General features: G+C 42.3%; 1 protein-coding gene across 11 annotated transcripts in view; it reads right to left on the minus strand.

Moving 5' to 3' along the window:
- Positions 1 to 495: 495 nt before the first annotated feature.
- Positions 496 to 17,208, minus strand: part of LOC142939589 (electrogenic sodium bicarbonate cotransporter 1-like) — a 29,788-nt gene continuing 13,075 nt past the window's right edge. Inside the window, exons 8-26 of one of the 11 annotated variants that reach the window (XM_076083068.1) lie at positions 16,868 to 17,025; positions 16,694 to 16,781; positions 15,799 to 15,953; positions 15,327 to 15,443; positions 14,689 to 14,863; positions 12,715 to 12,848; positions 11,540 to 11,802; positions 11,050 to 11,102; positions 10,746 to 10,931; positions 9,895 to 10,008; positions 9,051 to 9,212; positions 7,697 to 7,875; positions 6,794 to 6,866; positions 5,966 to 6,034; positions 5,210 to 5,383; positions 4,948 to 5,112; positions 4,731 to 4,824; positions 4,354 to 4,428; positions 496 to 1,948 (exon numbers count right to left, since the gene is read on the minus strand). In XM_076083068.1, coding sequence (XP_075939183.1) covers positions 4,388 to 4,428; positions 4,731 to 4,824; positions 4,948 to 5,112; positions 5,210 to 5,383; positions 5,966 to 6,034; positions 6,794 to 6,866; positions 7,697 to 7,875; positions 9,051 to 9,212; positions 9,895 to 10,008; positions 10,746 to 10,931; positions 11,050 to 11,102; positions 11,540 to 11,802; positions 12,715 to 12,848; positions 14,689 to 14,863; positions 15,327 to 15,443; positions 15,799 to 15,953; positions 16,694 to 16,781; positions 16,868 to 17,025 — 2,400 coding nt within the window. In that variant the 3' untranslated portion in view covers positions 496 to 1,948; positions 4,354 to 4,387. Of the gene's footprint in view, positions 1,949 to 2,071; positions 4,432 to 4,730; positions 4,825 to 4,947; positions 5,113 to 5,209; positions 5,384 to 5,965; positions 6,035 to 6,793; positions 6,867 to 7,696; positions 7,876 to 9,050; positions 9,213 to 9,894; positions 10,009 to 10,745; positions 10,932 to 11,049; positions 11,103 to 11,539; positions 11,803 to 12,714; positions 12,849 to 14,688; positions 14,864 to 15,326; positions 15,444 to 15,798; positions 15,954 to 16,693; positions 16,782 to 16,867; positions 17,026 to 17,208 lie in introns of those variants that run through there. The other 10 variants (XM_076082915.1, XM_076082884.1, XR_012950497.1 and 7 more) reach the window with 10 other exon arrangements.

Below are 17,208 nucleotides of genomic sequence, written 5' to 3' on the forward strand. Positions count from 1 at the left end.
TGGGAGGGGATGTACAGGCCGGGTGTGTGTGTGTGTGTGTGTGTGGGTGTGTGTGTGTGGGTGTGTGTGTCACGAGCCAGTCAGTTTATTAGGAGTGTTCCAGGAAGATGCTGCTGAGCAGAACATCTTTTTTTTACCTCTGGCATAAGTTGGTTGTTTCTTCAAACTTACTTAGTTTTCACATCTTCAAATCAGTAGTAGGCCTATCCTTTTTTCTTTTCTTTTTTACATTCACCAAGACAATCAGCTAATCACCACAGAAAAGGAACAAAACAAGCACTCCTGCCTGGAAAGGAAACACCCTCTAGCCCGCAGGCGCAATCACTCCACCTTAACAAGATACATGTGGTTTCTTTTAACTCCAGCCATGTTTTGTGCAAATTGAGCAAAATGTGTTTTTCTGAAATATGTTAATAAATGCAAAAGAGGCATTGTTTTATCAAATACGGGCTTGCATGCTTGCATTACTGGAACAGAAATATTGATAAAGCCAGGTTTAAAATTCTTGTTTTATTTGTTGATAGTCTTTTTTTTCACTGAGGGAATTTTCTTTGTATCACTCAATAAATCAGAAAATATGAACAATATATAAACCTTTTGAATATAGATAGAAATAAAGTAAGGAGGTTTGGTGTGTGTCAGCGCCACTGGAGTGGAGGTTTATGGCTAATTTTGAGAAAATGGCCTTTGAGAGGTATGCATTGTATAACATGCAGTTATTCTGGCTGATTAGACCTCTAATCAAGTTGAAGGTGGGCCGGAGCATTGATGAGAACCCATTAGGTCATAAATCTTCATCTACCAATAAGAAGGATAGAGCTGTGATGTGTCCCGCCCTAACAGGTTCAACAAAGCTAATGAAAGATTCCACTCATCCGTCTCTGCACACCCACACAGCCCTGAGCAGAGGTCCAATCAGACAGATTAACTCAAACACAATGTCTGTTGAGATGTTTGATGTGACGTTAATCATTTGATGCTCTCCTTGCAGAGCTTAAACCACACACAAATACCAACCGTGAAACCTCCAACAATAAATGCAAACATTCTAATAAGGCTCCATTTATACGGAACAACTTTTAGGGTTGCCAGGTTGTGAAGAATCGCTACCCCCCTTACCTGGGCCAAGATCCTTTAATGAACTTATTTACATCAACAGCTGCAGTCTTGTAGTTGACTTGTTACGTTTTATAAACTTTATCGCTGATTAGAAAGCGACTGTTTATGGGATGCCATCCTTTATAAATGCATCATTAGGAAAGGACAAAGGGCACCAAACAAACAACCCAAAAGTTCTTAATGTTGATAACAGATAAATGATTTACCAACTAATAAAATCCATTAGTTACAACTTCTGAAGCATTTATAAAGACTTTATAGATTGGTGAGTGGTACAGCGTAGACAAGCAGACATTGCTGCTTCTGTGATTTTGTGGACAGAAGTGACGGTGTAATGCAGTTTGGTATGAAACCAATGCACATATTTGCACAGTGCATTTAAGATAAATCTACTTTTGTTTATTGGATTTAATACACTTGTCAGAACCTTCTACTGTTGTGCGATGAACGGATGCAGAGGTTCAGGATGTTTTTATGCGAGGTAATCCCCTCCTGAGCTTCGACTCTCACACCATCACGCATCTTCAGTCACTCGGGCAACACATGTAAAATCCAGCGACATTAACCTGAGCGGATGTCAGGGGAAAAAAACATTGATGTTCTCTCCCACACCAGATGAGCCAATACATTCTTCCCCCCTCCTCCTCCTCCTCCTCCTCCTCTTGGCATTGACAAGAACACAGTGACTCATAGTAATGAGCCAATTAGTCTCATTACAAGCCGACATAAGTCCTGTGATCGTGGAAACTATGCGGCCATCCCTTCTCATCTTTGCTGTGAGACTGAGCACGGCTTAGCTCGGAGCTTGAATCCAACCCAGTTCATCCCCCTAAAAAAAACACACACACACAACTATTCAGATCCTCTATAAAGCTCCATTTGAAAACCCATCCTTTGGGAGATGCATGGTACAAAACTCTTAAGACTACAAAGAAAAAAACACAACCACATATTTAAGAATCATTTGAACGTTTATTGTGCTCATTCAAAACACTACTCAATAAAAAGACAGACGGCTGCTTCTTCTTCTTTCAGAGTAACCGATGGTTATTGAGCACATACGATGGTTTGTATAAAATAGGTTCAAAAATATTATATTAATTGTGGAATCAGAAACAGGAAGTCAAAAAGTCAAGATATACAGATCATACAACAGAGTGGAAGACCGTGTGGTTTGGGATTTTTGGTTCAAAGCAACTGTAACAGTCTAGTGCTTCACATCTTGATCATTGATGCGATTGTGAACGCGATAGTTAAAAGCTCTTATTTGCTCTACAAATCAGAAGCAGCGCCGATTGTGCGCGTTCCGTTTCTTCAGTATTTCAAGCGATTGAGATTTATTACACATTCACATTATGCAATAATATCCTAAGTCAGTTCAAGTTATAGTGTGTACTTCAATAAGCAACAGAAGCACGATCAAGCAATATGCATAAGGAAATTTAAGACATCACATTGTCACTAAATGGAATTTAGATTGCGAAAAATGTGGATTTTAAAGTGAAGCCGTTTTTACTTTTACCCTTTAAGCTTTAAAGCAGAGGTTCTTCCAGGACTGGAAGTCACAACAATGCATTGCCTCACAGTGATTGTTTGTTGATTTGCATAAAATAATAAAACACACTACACATAATTTAAAAACAAAAATGTACTCAAGATTGAAAAATGTATTTAAATATGATCACATTTTAAGAGGAAATCTTATCTCAATAGGCTTTTTAGGGTCGAGTTCACAGTCCGGTGTGTGAGAACATTACAGGCAATCAGTTTTTACCCCAACTTCAGTACGTAGAGCATAAAAAAAAAATAATGATTTTTTTGTTTTTGGGATGAAAAATATAATTCTGGTGGAATTACCCTTTAAAACACGGCAGCAAAAAAAAAAAAAAAAAAAAAAAAAAAACAATGCAATCAACATAACCATTTCATACTGACAAACAAAAACACAATATCTTAAGTGTCACAGAGCAAAAAGGAACTCAAAGGAAAGATTCAGAGATCCTATGCAGTGCCAGTGTAAAAAAAAAAATTTAAATCAGTGTTTGATCACAAATAATTGCACAACAGATGTTTAATATATAATGCCTTACACCTACAGAAACATAAGAGGTAGAGCTACGTACATCTACACCTCCCTAAAGCAGGGAGAAGTCAGCCGAGTGGATACAGACCACAGAAAGAATATCTTCAAATTTGCACAAATGGGTAATTTATATGGTAAAGCCATACTTTAGGTTCAAACAGCAAATTCATCTGCCGAGAGTTTAAATATAATAAATATAGAAGGGGGGGGGGGGGGGGGGGGATTCCAGTCTGTATAGTGTTCACCCATTCACTTCCTACACCACTGAAACCATTGGATGTGTTTTATGAATATGCATCCTCAGCTGGACGCTTGATAAATAATTGATATGCCCATAAATACAAAATGAATGTCCGCTCATGCATGTGCACAGATTACCTTCTGTAGCCCTTTTTGTTTGCTACAAGTAACAGAGGATTTGTATGCGTATCCCCTTCACCTCCACATGTAGGTACCTCGACACCGTTTTACTCTTTAGAGTCCAGGAGTTATGATTTAAACTCCACAAGGAACATTTAAAATAGCTACACTACTTTATAAAAACAGTACTATAAGAAGAGAGGCTAGTTTAGTTTGGTGTTATTTGGAATAAATTGATAAAAATAAAATGTTATTGGCATACACATTCATAAGATATTAATTTCCCATAAAAACTGCATGACCTCGAGTAGCCATTTTGTTTTCTGCTGGAACTCAAGAGGATGAAGAATGCAACCGTATCCTGTGTCAGCCCTCATTAAAACTCAGTACCGCCAGTGTTTCAATTTTAAGACAAATACTTCCAGCCCTTTTGATTTAAATCCACACACAGGGAATAATAATAATATATATTGTTTAAAACACAATGTGGTACTATAGTACAAAAAAAAGGATGTTTGCCATCTTGTGCTGGTTCTGCTGCTTCTTTGGTTATTTCATTCACAGATCTGTTTCGGAGCTCTTCCTCCAGAATAAAGCGTTTTCTTCAGAGTCCCTGCCTATTCGAATCTGAGGCGAACCTTTCGTGTATGAACCTCTTTCAAGACTGGAAGAGGAAGACAGAGAGTACTATAATTGTGGCGCTGTATGAGAACAAAAATCAAACAGCATGAATTACGAAGCACTTTGCCTTCACAGAAAGTATAGGAAGCGTACCGCCAGCCTGTACTCACTCACTCGGCCACTGTGGGAGACTCAAAGTAGTGCTCAGCACGACGAATGCGGGTTAAGGAGAGTCTGGGATGGATCTCCTGGGGGGGAGGGAAAGTAAAGAACTTAAAATATATACTTCACAAACACTGAAATGTCCAATGGGTTAGCAGAAGAGATGAGAAAAGGAAGAGAAGGCAAGTGCTGCAAAGCTGCTTTTAGTAATAGATATTTTTCAAACTGGCAGGTTCGAGCAGCATTAACAGATCAATATGCTTTTTTTTTTGACTATTCTTTAAGGTATTACATTTGTTAGCACATGCAAGAAGGCTATAGTTTGAAAGGACAAAATCTGCACATGACGCCTTTAGAAGCAAAGCAATCCCTGGCTTGTACTCACTATGCATAGATTTATCACCCAACATGGGCTGCTGCTCCATCATCTCCATAGAGATTTTTATACTGGGTATATTTTCACTGTAGGGGTAGTCAGACTGTGGGAGGACGGAGGGAGAACATTAACACTTCTGGACTTTAAAAGGTGAGGAACTACAGGTGACTGTTGACGACCACATGACAACAATGGATTTTGGTATCCACATTTAAATATTACTTACAAATTCGATTTCGCTGTCTATGCTCCCCTTCTTCTTGCTTTTCTTTTTCTTCTCGTCCTCTTTCTTCTTCTTGTCTTTCTCCGGGATGACGTCGTCCAGGTAGCTGAGGTCGTGCTGGGAGAACACGTAGTCCATCGCCTTACGGACGGCAACCAACGCCAGGATCTGCGGACAGAGAAATAGTGCGGTTGGCTCTCACGGCCGGATCGAGCGCTGTGTAATTGCGCTCGGCTACACATCACCGATTGCAGCCATTCCTCACCATGATGGGGAAGACTATGGCCGCCACGGTAGACTTGAGGACCCAGAGGAGGGCCAAACACAGGCCCTGGATGAAGGTGAAGAGGTGGATGCGTCTCTGGGGGACGTGCCGCAGGTAGATCAGGTCCGGCTGGTGCTTGGCGGGCATCAGGAGCAGCTGCAGCCGGTCCATGAACTGACGCAAAGCAAAGACACAGAAACAGGTCGTCAGGTCACGAGAATGGACAAGCTGCAGTCAGATGTTGTTAATATTTGCGTAGTATATGCCAGACGCATCTTCTGTTTTACATGAGCTCATTAACCTCTTTCATTTGAGTGAATGACCAGCTTCGACAGACTTTAATGGATATTTGATTTGTTAAGTAACAACTTATTAATGCGTCACAATGTAGTAGTTACTTTTTCCAGAAAAAGCATTGCAATTTTCAAATTCAGTGATTACAGCGCAATACAAAAGAGGACAAACACGCTAGCTAAATCATATTTACATGTTGTGCCTTAGCTGCTAGCTAGCCACCGTTAGCCTTGCTTGCATTTGATTGGTTAGCCTACATTCAGGTAGCTTTGGTTCAGAAATGGAGGCGTGGTTGCCGTCTCTGGTGCTGAGCGAACGCTGACTGAGTAAATACTTCCCAGCCGTAGGCGGGCTGCTTGTTGAACTTGTTCTTGTAGTTTGTTAAGAAATGCAATCACCCTTTCAATTGGTGAAATGTAATGGGTCGCGGCTAACACTGGTTAGCAGGTCAGACTCACTCACCTGGACACCGTTGAGTGACGCAACCCCCATGTAGAGGAACACGCCGTAGAGCACCGGCATGGGAATGAACTGAGGAACACGGAGCACAGTGAAACAAGTTGTTAATATGGAAGATGTGACTGTCTCTAGTTAGGTGAAACACATTCTGAAGACATGAAAAGTTTAAAGAGAGATGCTAAAGATGTTACAGGTAATGAGTGTGTATTGTTAGCATCCTTGCTTGGTTTGAAAATAGCCCACAAGCAGCTTTTCTTAGGTTATTTTTGGTAGTGTGACAAGGCACTTAGCTGCCCATTAGTGCAGGTTTGGCAACTACTTGCACAGTATTACCCATAGAGCTTTAAAGCAGTAAGCTAATGCAGAAATGTGCCAGGCAAACCAGAAGTAGATTCAGCATGACAGATGAAAAGACATTACAAACAGCACATGTCCCAATTTATACGAAAACATCTTTCATCTTTCCCAAATTCCCTTTAGTACAATAGATAACTCTGGAAAGGGAAAATGTATTCACAGGATCACAAGTACAATATCCACAATGTCCACAAGAGGGAGTACCAGCCCCAACAATCAGTAACTTCACTCTTTTCTTTTGTTTTGTTTGGCACTTTCATGTGGGAATGGAAACTTGAGAAGGCATTCAGCTGCAAACTGAGCTTAAGCCCGGATGAGCATGCTTATTTCACATCAAATTACTTCAACTGAGGGAGTTCCTAATGGGATGAATAAAAGACTTGAAATTATTATAAATCTGAGAGTGACTTTGTCCTAAAAGAGGCGGACAGTAATCCTTGTTTTCATGGAAGAATTAAGAACTTGGAGCACTACCTTGAGGATAGGGGCCATGAAGACAGAGAGTCCCGTCAGGAGGAACACAACGATACCGGTGACTCTTTGCTCTCTGGATAAAAACAAAAAAGAGGAAAAACACTAAATTAAATCAGTAAACCTTGCAAGCACGAAAGCATAAAAGGCAGTAGAGCTGAACCAGTGAAAAGCAGTTCATACCATGTTTCTATAACGACAGTTAATCCAAAGATCCAAATTCACTATTGATAGTATTGCATCTATAGTCACATACACACAATAAACTTGTCTTTGTATGAGGAATGTCTCAAACTTTGGTTCTCAGGCTTCAGTTTTGAACAGCACTGTACGCACAAAATGGAGCTTCACTTTCAACAGAAAGTTCTGTTGAAAGTTTCTATCACAATTAACCACATCACATGACTACCTTGATGATGTAATACATAATCTTTCAAAGACTTGCAAAAACTGTCATGTTACCAGATAACACTCTAAAAGTACAATTGAAGTATGTGTATTTGTGCCCCTCCCCCCCTTTTTCTACCCTTGTGTGTTTTTGTCCTCTCCTTCCTGACTGATTAAGTGTGATTGATATTTCTGACCCCCCCTCCCCTTCTTTTATTGTTGGAAAATAATCATGAGTACAGCAGGAGGAAATTAGGCTTTTCCACATTTACAAATGTATTCGGGAAAATTGTGCACGACTCAATTTTGTCTTCTGTGTGCATATAAACTTCTGCTATGGATTGTAACACAGCATTACGACCCATTGTCTTAAAATCTCTGCCTTCTAGCCTTCCTGCTAGGATGCTTTTTCACTTGGGAATCCAAAATAAATGAAGTACCCGTCACTGGCGAAAGCCGACAATACAATAGAGTTATTCAACGACGTCAACACCGTCTCCAGCAGCTGCGTTAACTCACCTGACACCCAGGAATTTGGGCATCTCCCCGGGGGCTGACGTCTGGGTCTCCATTTTCAGAGAGTCGATGTGGGCGATGGAGATGACGGTGGCAGCCACGTACCACGGCAGGCCCATGAAAGAGCAGATAATCATCAGGACGGCTACCCAGAACAGATCCAAGTGGTACCCTGCACCTTTCTGAGAGGAGAGAGAGAGCACAAGAACGAGATTATCACGGTGATTTTTTGCAAGTCAAAACTCAAGTGTCTTATTAATGAGCGTTCATCATCGGCCGCATGCCATACAGTCTGCTTAGAACTCTGATATTAATGGAATTCAAACCATGTGCTGTATTATCACTCCTATATCCATAAGTATACATATCAGCATTGATTAGTTTTGTTAGATTTGTTTGGTATATGATCACTTTAAAACAGGCTGCTGCAATGCAATATGAGAAACAAATGGAGACACATGTTACTCAGGGTTAACAGGGAAATAATGTTATTATGAGGCAAGCAATAGTTACTGTAACCTAATTTCCAATAAGAGTTAAGGGCACTAATCTCGCTAATTTATGACAGTTTATAATCTACACTAATTTAACACATCCCTCTAGCCTCTCCACCACCCCTAAGGACACTGAGGTCTTGTACTCATTTGGAGTTTTAATGAGCTTAACGGGAAGGCGTTTACATTCTACAATATGGGGTTAGTGAGGTGTGGTTCGGTCTCAGCTGCAGGGGAGAGATGGGTGGGAGTGGCTCGTGGTCGTAGTGCCAAGGGTCTAAATCAGCACAGGTGTTATCTGTTGGCTCATTACACCCTTCTTATGCCGTAGCATTGCTGCACCTGAGACAGAGGACAACGTCGGTCGTCCTCTCTCGGATAATTGTACTTTGAGTTTTTCTCCACCGGGCAAGGTAGCGAAGGAGCAAAGAGTAACGAGATTGTTTATGTTGTGAAAGCGTGTGCGTGTGTGTGTGTGTGTGTGTGAGAGCATTAAAAAAGGGAAAGTTGACAGAACTGTGCAAGTCTGTACTGTGCAGTAGAATCCGTAATAACACGGACACCTGTTCCAAATATAATACAGCATAAATTACTCCATTTGACTGTTTTAATGAAGGATTTTACATTACCCAGCAGACATTCTCCATCATTTCAAAGTCTCAACAGCATTTAGACAGTCGTGCATGGAGTTAAAGGAGTTTTCTGCAAACTAACTGTTTTGGAAAAAGAACATTTTGCAATTCTTACACTTCTAAAATCCTGGCTACAACCCTTTGTTTTCTGTACAGTTTTACTCTTGAACAATTCATGCATTTTATCCTAGAATTTTCAAACTGAATAAAACTTTGAGGTGGCACACCAACCTTGAGTTTGTGCTCCTTCCTGTTGACAATCACAGCAGTGATCTGCTGGTCCATAAATATCAGAATGGTGACCAGCAGAGCGGGGAGCGTGGCTGCCAGGTACACCCACCAAGGGTTCCCTCCAAAGGGAGGAATAAACCAGCCCCTCAGTGGACTCGTGGGCTAGACGAGAAAATAAAGAACGGGACTGTTAAAGTGACGGAGACACCCGACTAGTGTGTCTTCATAGTGAACACAGTCTTAAACATGGGTAACATCTTAAATAGAACAGAAGAAAAAAAATAAAATAAATAAAAAACTAATTCCTGGTGATTACTCCATTACACTTTCAGAGAGTCTCATCACTGAAGTGAGCAAAGAGATGACTGGTGCATTGTTGCATGACAGAAATCTGTGTATCAAGACTCTGTGGTTAAACAAAGCCGGCTTTGTACTTGCAACCATACGATCGCCTGTGTTCTCACATCACCTATAATCAAGTTGTTATTTGACTCAGCTGCCCGCTCGTCTACCCCATCATTCCCTTCCTCCGTGTCAAGGCGGGGTGGTCTTAACGCCAACTGAGGAACATTTGAGCACTGCAATATCAGAGACTGAATGTGCCTTAGTTTCATGTATCGCTTAATAGGCAAACTACAAAGACAGCATTATACTAGGATTTTACAGACTTTCAGAGGCTCTCGAGCAGACACGTGGTTCATTATCTGTGTTAGAGGAAACTGCACACGGCTGAAAATAATTCAGTTATTATTCCAAACACAAAATGATATGATGGCTATTTGTTTTTATGTGAATGTACGTTACTTTTCCATTAGTAAGTACTTCCTCCATGTGTAGCGTGTACCTTGAATTCACTTGGCACAATGAGCTTCGGAGTGTTCACTCCGACAAAGGCGTCCACGCCGCAGAAGAGCAAGATGGTCAGGATGATCGCAAAGTCACTGATGAGCTTCCTCACCTAGAAGGAGGAAACATTTACAGCAAGTTTGACTTTTTTTCAGTATGAACTAGCAGCTCAAGTGTTTTTTTTGTGACCTACATCCTGTTAAACTACATGTTTGAAGATAAACACTAATTTGCTGAGTGTGTGCAGCGAGTGCAATGACAGTATATCTGTGAGTAAACACACTTGCTCACTAACTGGTGTCTAATCATTTTGAAACCAATCAACCTGATCCGAAAAATAATGGAAATGGATAATTATGCAAATAAACATTTCTGGTAGACAATATTTCTCGCATGCCTCATGTTTTAAATAATACTTTTCTCATGTTTTTTTATTCTTCGTTCACTGTGGAGGCATGCAAGTTTCCTCACAGAATTCAAGGTGGGTAACGCACATAGAAATGGTCATTTTGTGGGTGAAGTCTTCATTTAGGTAGAGCTTCACACCGCTAACATGGCCCTTGACTCTTGGTCTAGTTGATCGTCATATATTCTGGTTATTTACCAGACAAGCGCTGTTAAATTGGAATAAAATCTAAATTAAGTAGCAATCATTTACGGATCTGAGCTGGAGTGTCATGCCTTCTTTGCCTCAAACACTGTTAAAAGTGAGAAATCTGACCTTCCCACATTGACTCGCACTGACACTGGAGCTTGTCGACGAAACTGAGATTTAAGCACAGGGCCGAAACTCAAAGAAAGGAAGAAAAAGAAGCTGCTACACATCCACGGATGGGTGGCGTCACTCACTGTGGTGGGGAAGAAGCGGCTCGTCTTGAATTTCTTCAGAGCCATGGAGCAGGTGTACGTCCCAAAGAACAAGATGAGGGACATCAGGGTGATGTCAGGGATATAGCCACAGGCCTCTCCGACCAGCTGCCCGTTGAAATCCAGACACTGCTGCTTCGTCAGGGTCGCCCAGGTGGCATTCACTGACTGAAGAGATGAGGACAAAGAGGTTCCTTTAAGCAACAATTCATGGAGAGAAAAGGCAAAACATTTTAAATTCTCGAGGCATGCTGCTAAATGTCACCAATTCAAGGAAACAACATACCAGATCAGTACTGTTTGTAAGCATGGCGACATCAAAAAGGTCTGACGAGTTGCCTAGTAAAGAGAAACAATAATCACCAACATGAGAATACTTCCAACACATACAGTATCACACTTGCCATTTTGCACAAGTGTCAACATCTTTCTCCCAAACAATCCCGTCAAGTCAGATTGATAAGTCAACAGTGGTATCTGCAGGCCGACTCACACGAGGATCATTTGTTATCTCCATTGTAAACACGGCGGAATGAGCTGAAAACTTTGTTTAACACACGAGAGGAACGTCACTGCCAAATACGACTCTTCAGCTTTCACTCTCTGGTATCACTGGTGATACCAAGATTCTGATGGCGCCAAACAATGAGGAGTTTCTAGGCGAAGGATGGTTGGAGTGGCGGTATCAGATACAGCCTATGTTTCTGGATCCAGTGAAACCCCTCCTGTAATCCATCTTTAACGCTGCAATTTCTCTTAAAACGAGGCCGACGTACCAGGCATGCAGCTGCAGTCGTAGAGGGTGATGCGGTTGGGATCGTAAGCGGAGTTAATCAAGTTGTGGTGGGACAGCTTTATCATCTTCTTGAACGCGTCGTAGATGAAGATGAAGCTGATGAGCGCGGAGAAGCCTTCCTCGGTGAATCGCGTGAAGTACTGCACCAGGAAGCTGGCGTCCGTGGCGACCAGCACCAGACAGAATATAGCCGACCACAGGCCGATCCACAGCCGGAACTCAAGGTAGTCCAGCTCGTTGTCTCTGAGGAGGACAGATTTGGCACATGAGGGAGTGGTTAATTGTGTACAAGTGTATCCCTACACCTTCACATTTTATTTCCAAGCAATTATAATTCCTCTGAGAATTCACCGTACTTTCAATCGCCTTCGTCTAACGTGGATTCTGTGATGTTATGGCTTAATTTAAGTATTTTTGTATTAGCTTTGCTCTAGGGCCCTTCAAAATAAAACAACGTTGACACTTGCGACCACAGTTGTCAGGCTTTTCTCTATTTGGAAACGATGCGCCTGTGCTATACGTATCCAACAGCTGTAGACAAGCCAACAGCTGCCACTGACTCAGCAACCGTTGACTTGAGACATGGAAACATTTGGGGGGCACAGAGGCCACAACATTCTTCCCTCACAGTGTAAACTTAAATGAGAGCGAATTATTAATAATGGAACAGAATCAGGGTGGAGTTTGGTAATGCTAGAAGACTTTCTCTCTCTCTCAGTGTGTGTCGGTCAGGGAGGGAAAGAGAAACCACCTTTAATACCCATCAGGTATTGTGAAAATACTTCATTTCAGAATGTCACAGAATAGAATTTCTGTTTTCCCACCCTAAAAACTGCCATTCCAGGAGGTAATGTCTTTAGTACACTTTCTCCTACATTTGTTTTTACAGAAGGGCGTGTGTGTGGTTATTCAGGACAGGAAGTAGACGGCAAAAACGCTTAACAATCAGCTGGCAACAGATTTATAGTACGCTCAAAAATGTTCCAGTCAGTCAGAACAATAAAGCAAAGTTGCCATCCTACTGTAAATTTGAATTACGACAATCTATAAATATCTGCCAGAGTGCTGCAGTTGTTTCTCCAACTCAGTTTCACCCTTCGCTGATATTCTTTCATTTCAAAAGTGCCTGAATGAGTCGGATCGCCAGCTACTCACTTGCTGAAGGTGAAAAGGAGTCTTTCAAACACGAGCACCGGGCCTGTGCTGCTGAGAATGGTGAGGGGCTGACCGGCCAGCAGACAGAACACCGTTCCTGTCAGTGCCGTCCCCAGGAAACTTTCCAACACTCCCTGCACACATGGAAAAAAACACATACCGACTTCACACACACACACACAGCTAATGCAGCATGTTTGGCCAAGAAAATATACAGTAGAGATGAGACAGGGTGTTCATACGCTGAGCATTGCTCCACATTAACAATCGTGGAAAAATACATTGTTCAACAGACGCATTCTTTTTTCAGTATTTAGCTTACGCAGCTGGAAGCTTTGTTTTCCCTGCACACACCACGCATCTGTAAGGCTGGCCCGTCAGGACAGGCCTGTTTAATTCTAGTCGTGTCAGCTGTTCAGACTGAAGCGTCATGCTACGTAGACACAGTAGATGGATGAGTAATCGACAAATTGGCTGTATTTCTGAGGACCTGCGCTGAGAGAGGTCAAGTTAGGGCAGGGATTCCCTCTGCTGTGCTCAGAGTGGAGAAGTGGGAGTGACACAGGATTGAGGACATGGTGGTGGTGGTGGTGGTGGTGGTGGGGGGGGGGGGGGGGGGGGGGTGGTGGGGGGGGGATTGGAAATGCAGCCATGACGAGGCTACAGCGGCTGAGTAATCTGGATCTGTGGATATTTACAGCCCGGGCAAATCCGTGAGGCCGGTGCAATGCAGGACTGCAAGGCTGCAGCTCCTTGCCACGAGAGCGAGCAAAGCCAGGGTCAACCCGATACGCTCAGCTATCAGGGGCGCCGCGATGGATGCAGCAGTTCATGCCTATTATCCAACTCTCCCACATGCAGTCCTGCCAATAGCAGGTACAACAGATGGATGCAGTATGAGCCCTTGAGCTCCAAATTAGCATGGCCTACCAGCTGAAGTGAACTTTTTATTTATGTTGTTCATCGGTATGTGTGTGTGACTTAACACAGAACTGCTCCGTCATCCCAAAACAGATTCAATCGCATACCTTTAGGTGTACATAGGATGCATACAGTGCCTTGCTCTTGTGAGCCATTTTCTACTACTGAGGCGCAATTCTGAGCCTTTACTTCAGAATGTGAAAGGATGAAATAACATGCTGCTTCAATTTAACTCAGTACCTCGTCTTTCTTTTTGTCTCAAGTGTTGTGTTAATATTTACACATGAAGTACAGTTTACTCATCCTGAGTACCACTGGCTCTGTGAAAACAGTTACAAAATGTCTTCTGTGGTTCGGGTGAGAGCCGTTTCAATTTGAGTTTTGAGTCAACGGGTTTATCTTGGCTTGTGCTTAAGACAGAAAACTTTAAAAATAAAGCTTGTGTAACAATCTGAGGGTGTGGGGTTTGAAAGAAATCCAACATTTAGATGTCAGGGAAGGTCTAATGACAGACACTATCCAGCTGCATTATGGGAAATGTAGGATCGAGTTTGACCTGTACTCGGGACAAAAAGTCAGGATACAAAATTCGGGCAATATTACTCTATTACTTTTTCGATGTCATTGCCAATATTACTTTATTTTTATCACTCTTTTTAGAACCTGCCTTTTGTGAGTGCCCCAACTTTATAAAAGGGGAATACTACTTGCTGGAGTACAACCCTTAATTCATTTTTTATAGGTTATGCCCCATTTGACATTTATATTGAAGCATATTGCCTGCATTTGTCGACAACAGAAGTAAAATTAAAAAAAATAAATAAGGGGTCACCTAGACATATCCAGTCAACTACTGTGGTATTTACGCTCAGTAAGAGTCAGTCCAAACTGGAGTAGTTCTATCTAGGTCAGAGTTCATCTTTTAGGCACCAAGTTAAACGTGTTCAAGGAGAACAGGAGACTTGTTTTGTCTGCAGTGAGGAGCTTCCCTCTGTGCACCACCATATCTCTGCAGACACAGACCTTACTCGTGCGTACAACAAAAAACCTTACCTGCATGTTTTCTGTAGCGTCACCCAGTAGGCCTCCAAATGTGATCGCATTGGTGACTGTGCCCAGATAGATGAACAAGATTGTAGACAGAGACTGGATATTTAGTGCGTCCCTGAAGTCGCTGGCAAAAAATGGCAGCTTCCTCTTGACATCCAGGACAAGACCTCCACAAAACCTTAAAGTAGAGGGTGAGCCATTCGAGTTAGTAGGTGCAAGATTGTTTCATAGCATAACTTGGTTTACTTCAGCTACAGGCAGTAAATTACACATCATGTGCATGATGAAAAAAAACAAACTACTTTGGAAATATTTTGGTCATAGTTTACAAAGAAAGGAAACCCTGTTCCAAATGAAGGAAAAAATAAATGTTATACAACAGTGAGGCACTATAACTGTTTAGTCATGTGTGGGATATTTCCTCATTGGCAACTTATTTCCAAGTTATGACTTTTACTTAACGATGCATATCTTCGCTGACATGTCATCGAGATTATAATCAGGGAAATGGCCTCATGTACAAGGATCACGTAGTAACCCGACGGTATGAAAATCAGGGCAACGTTCCACTGCGATTATGATTTTGTCTTTACTTAACTGTCCACCTTGATTTCATTTTGACAGAGTGAAATCCTAATTACTTTCTAGTGCGCTGAAGCTCCTCTCCGACCTCGTGTCCTCCTCCCCCTCCATGTCCCTCATCATGGGGAGTGTCGCCATTCATATGAGGCGCCTCTAATCCGACATACATGTTCTTCCTTTAAAAAAAAAACAGAACAAACAGTCACATTCTGCAAACCTTCAATACACTCCGTCTTTCAGTTCACACAACAAAAAATAATGTGGGGTCAAATACTTTTTTTAACAGTATTTAGGCTATTATGTTAATATGCAACTGAAATCGTAATGTAAAACATTTTTCTTTTAGCAGTAGGCTAATGTGCATGTGAATGCATGAACGGGCCTTGAACCGGGATCCACAGTAACTCCGTATTGTTTTCTAAGACGGATCGTTTTTTCACGGCCTCATATCACGCATTAGATAGATTTGTAATAGATGTATGTGCAGGGACTTCATTCATTTAGGATCAGGTCTTCGGGATTAGAGCGGACCTCTTGTCTGAGGAGGGCAGAGACTTGGGTGGCTCTATCCTGATGTTGGGGTCCCACTCTCCGGGGGGCAGGACGATGACCTCGTCCAGGAACTCCTCGATACCAGCCAGCAGGTCCTGCCTGTCCTTCGCTTTATAGGCAATATCATGGAACACCTGTCAGCAACAAAACACGACCAACCCGTTAGCAATCAGCCAATCCAAAAAACATAAAGTGCAACTACGATGGCTCACTGAAGAACACTGCTTACTCGCTTTTGATTACTGGGACAGAGTGCAGCGTGTCATTAAAATGCAAATATAACATTGACAACTACTAAGAACTCTTTCACAGTAGAAAGAATTAGTCATAGTCCGTGTGCACCCCGGGGCCACATTGGACAAGGAGGTGGAGAGTACAACAGGGCTGACGACTCCAAAACATCTGATAAGCTTGTGACACCGCCGTCACGGGGGAGAGAGAGGGTAAAGTTTAACTTGAGGAAATCCTGGAAAAAACACTTCCTATCCTGCCGCGTCGACATGTGAGATATGCTGGGAAGAGAGGAGGCCTGTGGGAATTTGCGGGCAAGGTGCTCTCAGGGTTAAGAACGTCATGAGTTGTCTGTTAACATTGCTGACAACATGGAGGGGTTAAGTATTTTGGAAAAGCCTGTATTCTATGTGTTTTATTGCGCTTATTCTGCAGACACCAAAACAAATTGGTCTGCCACAACGTCAACGCACGGTTTAACAATAGAAGTAGTTCGAAAACTATTGGATGTCATGAAATTTGGTGGAGACATTCATGTTCCACACAGGTTCTGATCTAACCGAATGTTTTAATTTGTATAAAGAGTGAATGTCGACAGTAGAAGTACAGTGAGAAATGGCAAATTTGCATCGTAGTAAAGTACCTCATCTGACATCAGGGTGGCAATGGCTCTTCCAATTTCATGATAGGACTTGGCTTTACCTTTGGGGCCCAGCAGGACAAAGAGAAATCTAAGCAACAAGTAAACGGGGTGTTAGGGCAGTCAACATTATTCGGTCATGACGTCAATGAAATGTGCGGCTGTCGTGTGTTCTACCTTGTGGGCACGGGGACCTCGGTCAGAGACCCCAGCATGACGGCCTGCTGCAGACGAACAAACGCCACAAAGGGAGTTTCCAGGAAGTCTACCTCTCCAATCAGCACGTTTGACGCCTCTGCATCGCGGGGCAGTTTTTTCATGAACTTATTCTTCAGCTGGACAACAGAGAGAGAGAGCAGGGCAGAGAAAGGAAAGAAAGAAAAAGGTCAGCGAACAAGAGGGCGTCGTGACAAAGAACGCAGGTTATTCGTGGCGAGGTACGGACATGAGAGGGAGATCGTTCACACGAACACTCCCTCCATTTGTCACATGCAGTACAATCAAAGACGGACGTGGCA

The sequence above is a fragment of the Anarhichas minor genome, unplaced genomic scaffold (assembly GCF_050575085.1).
Source record: "Anarhichas minor isolate MPS153535 unplaced genomic scaffold, ASM5057508v1 ptg000002l, whole genome shotgun sequence".
Lineage (NCBI taxonomy): Eukaryota > Metazoa > Chordata > Actinopteri > Perciformes > Anarhichadidae > Anarhichas > Anarhichas minor.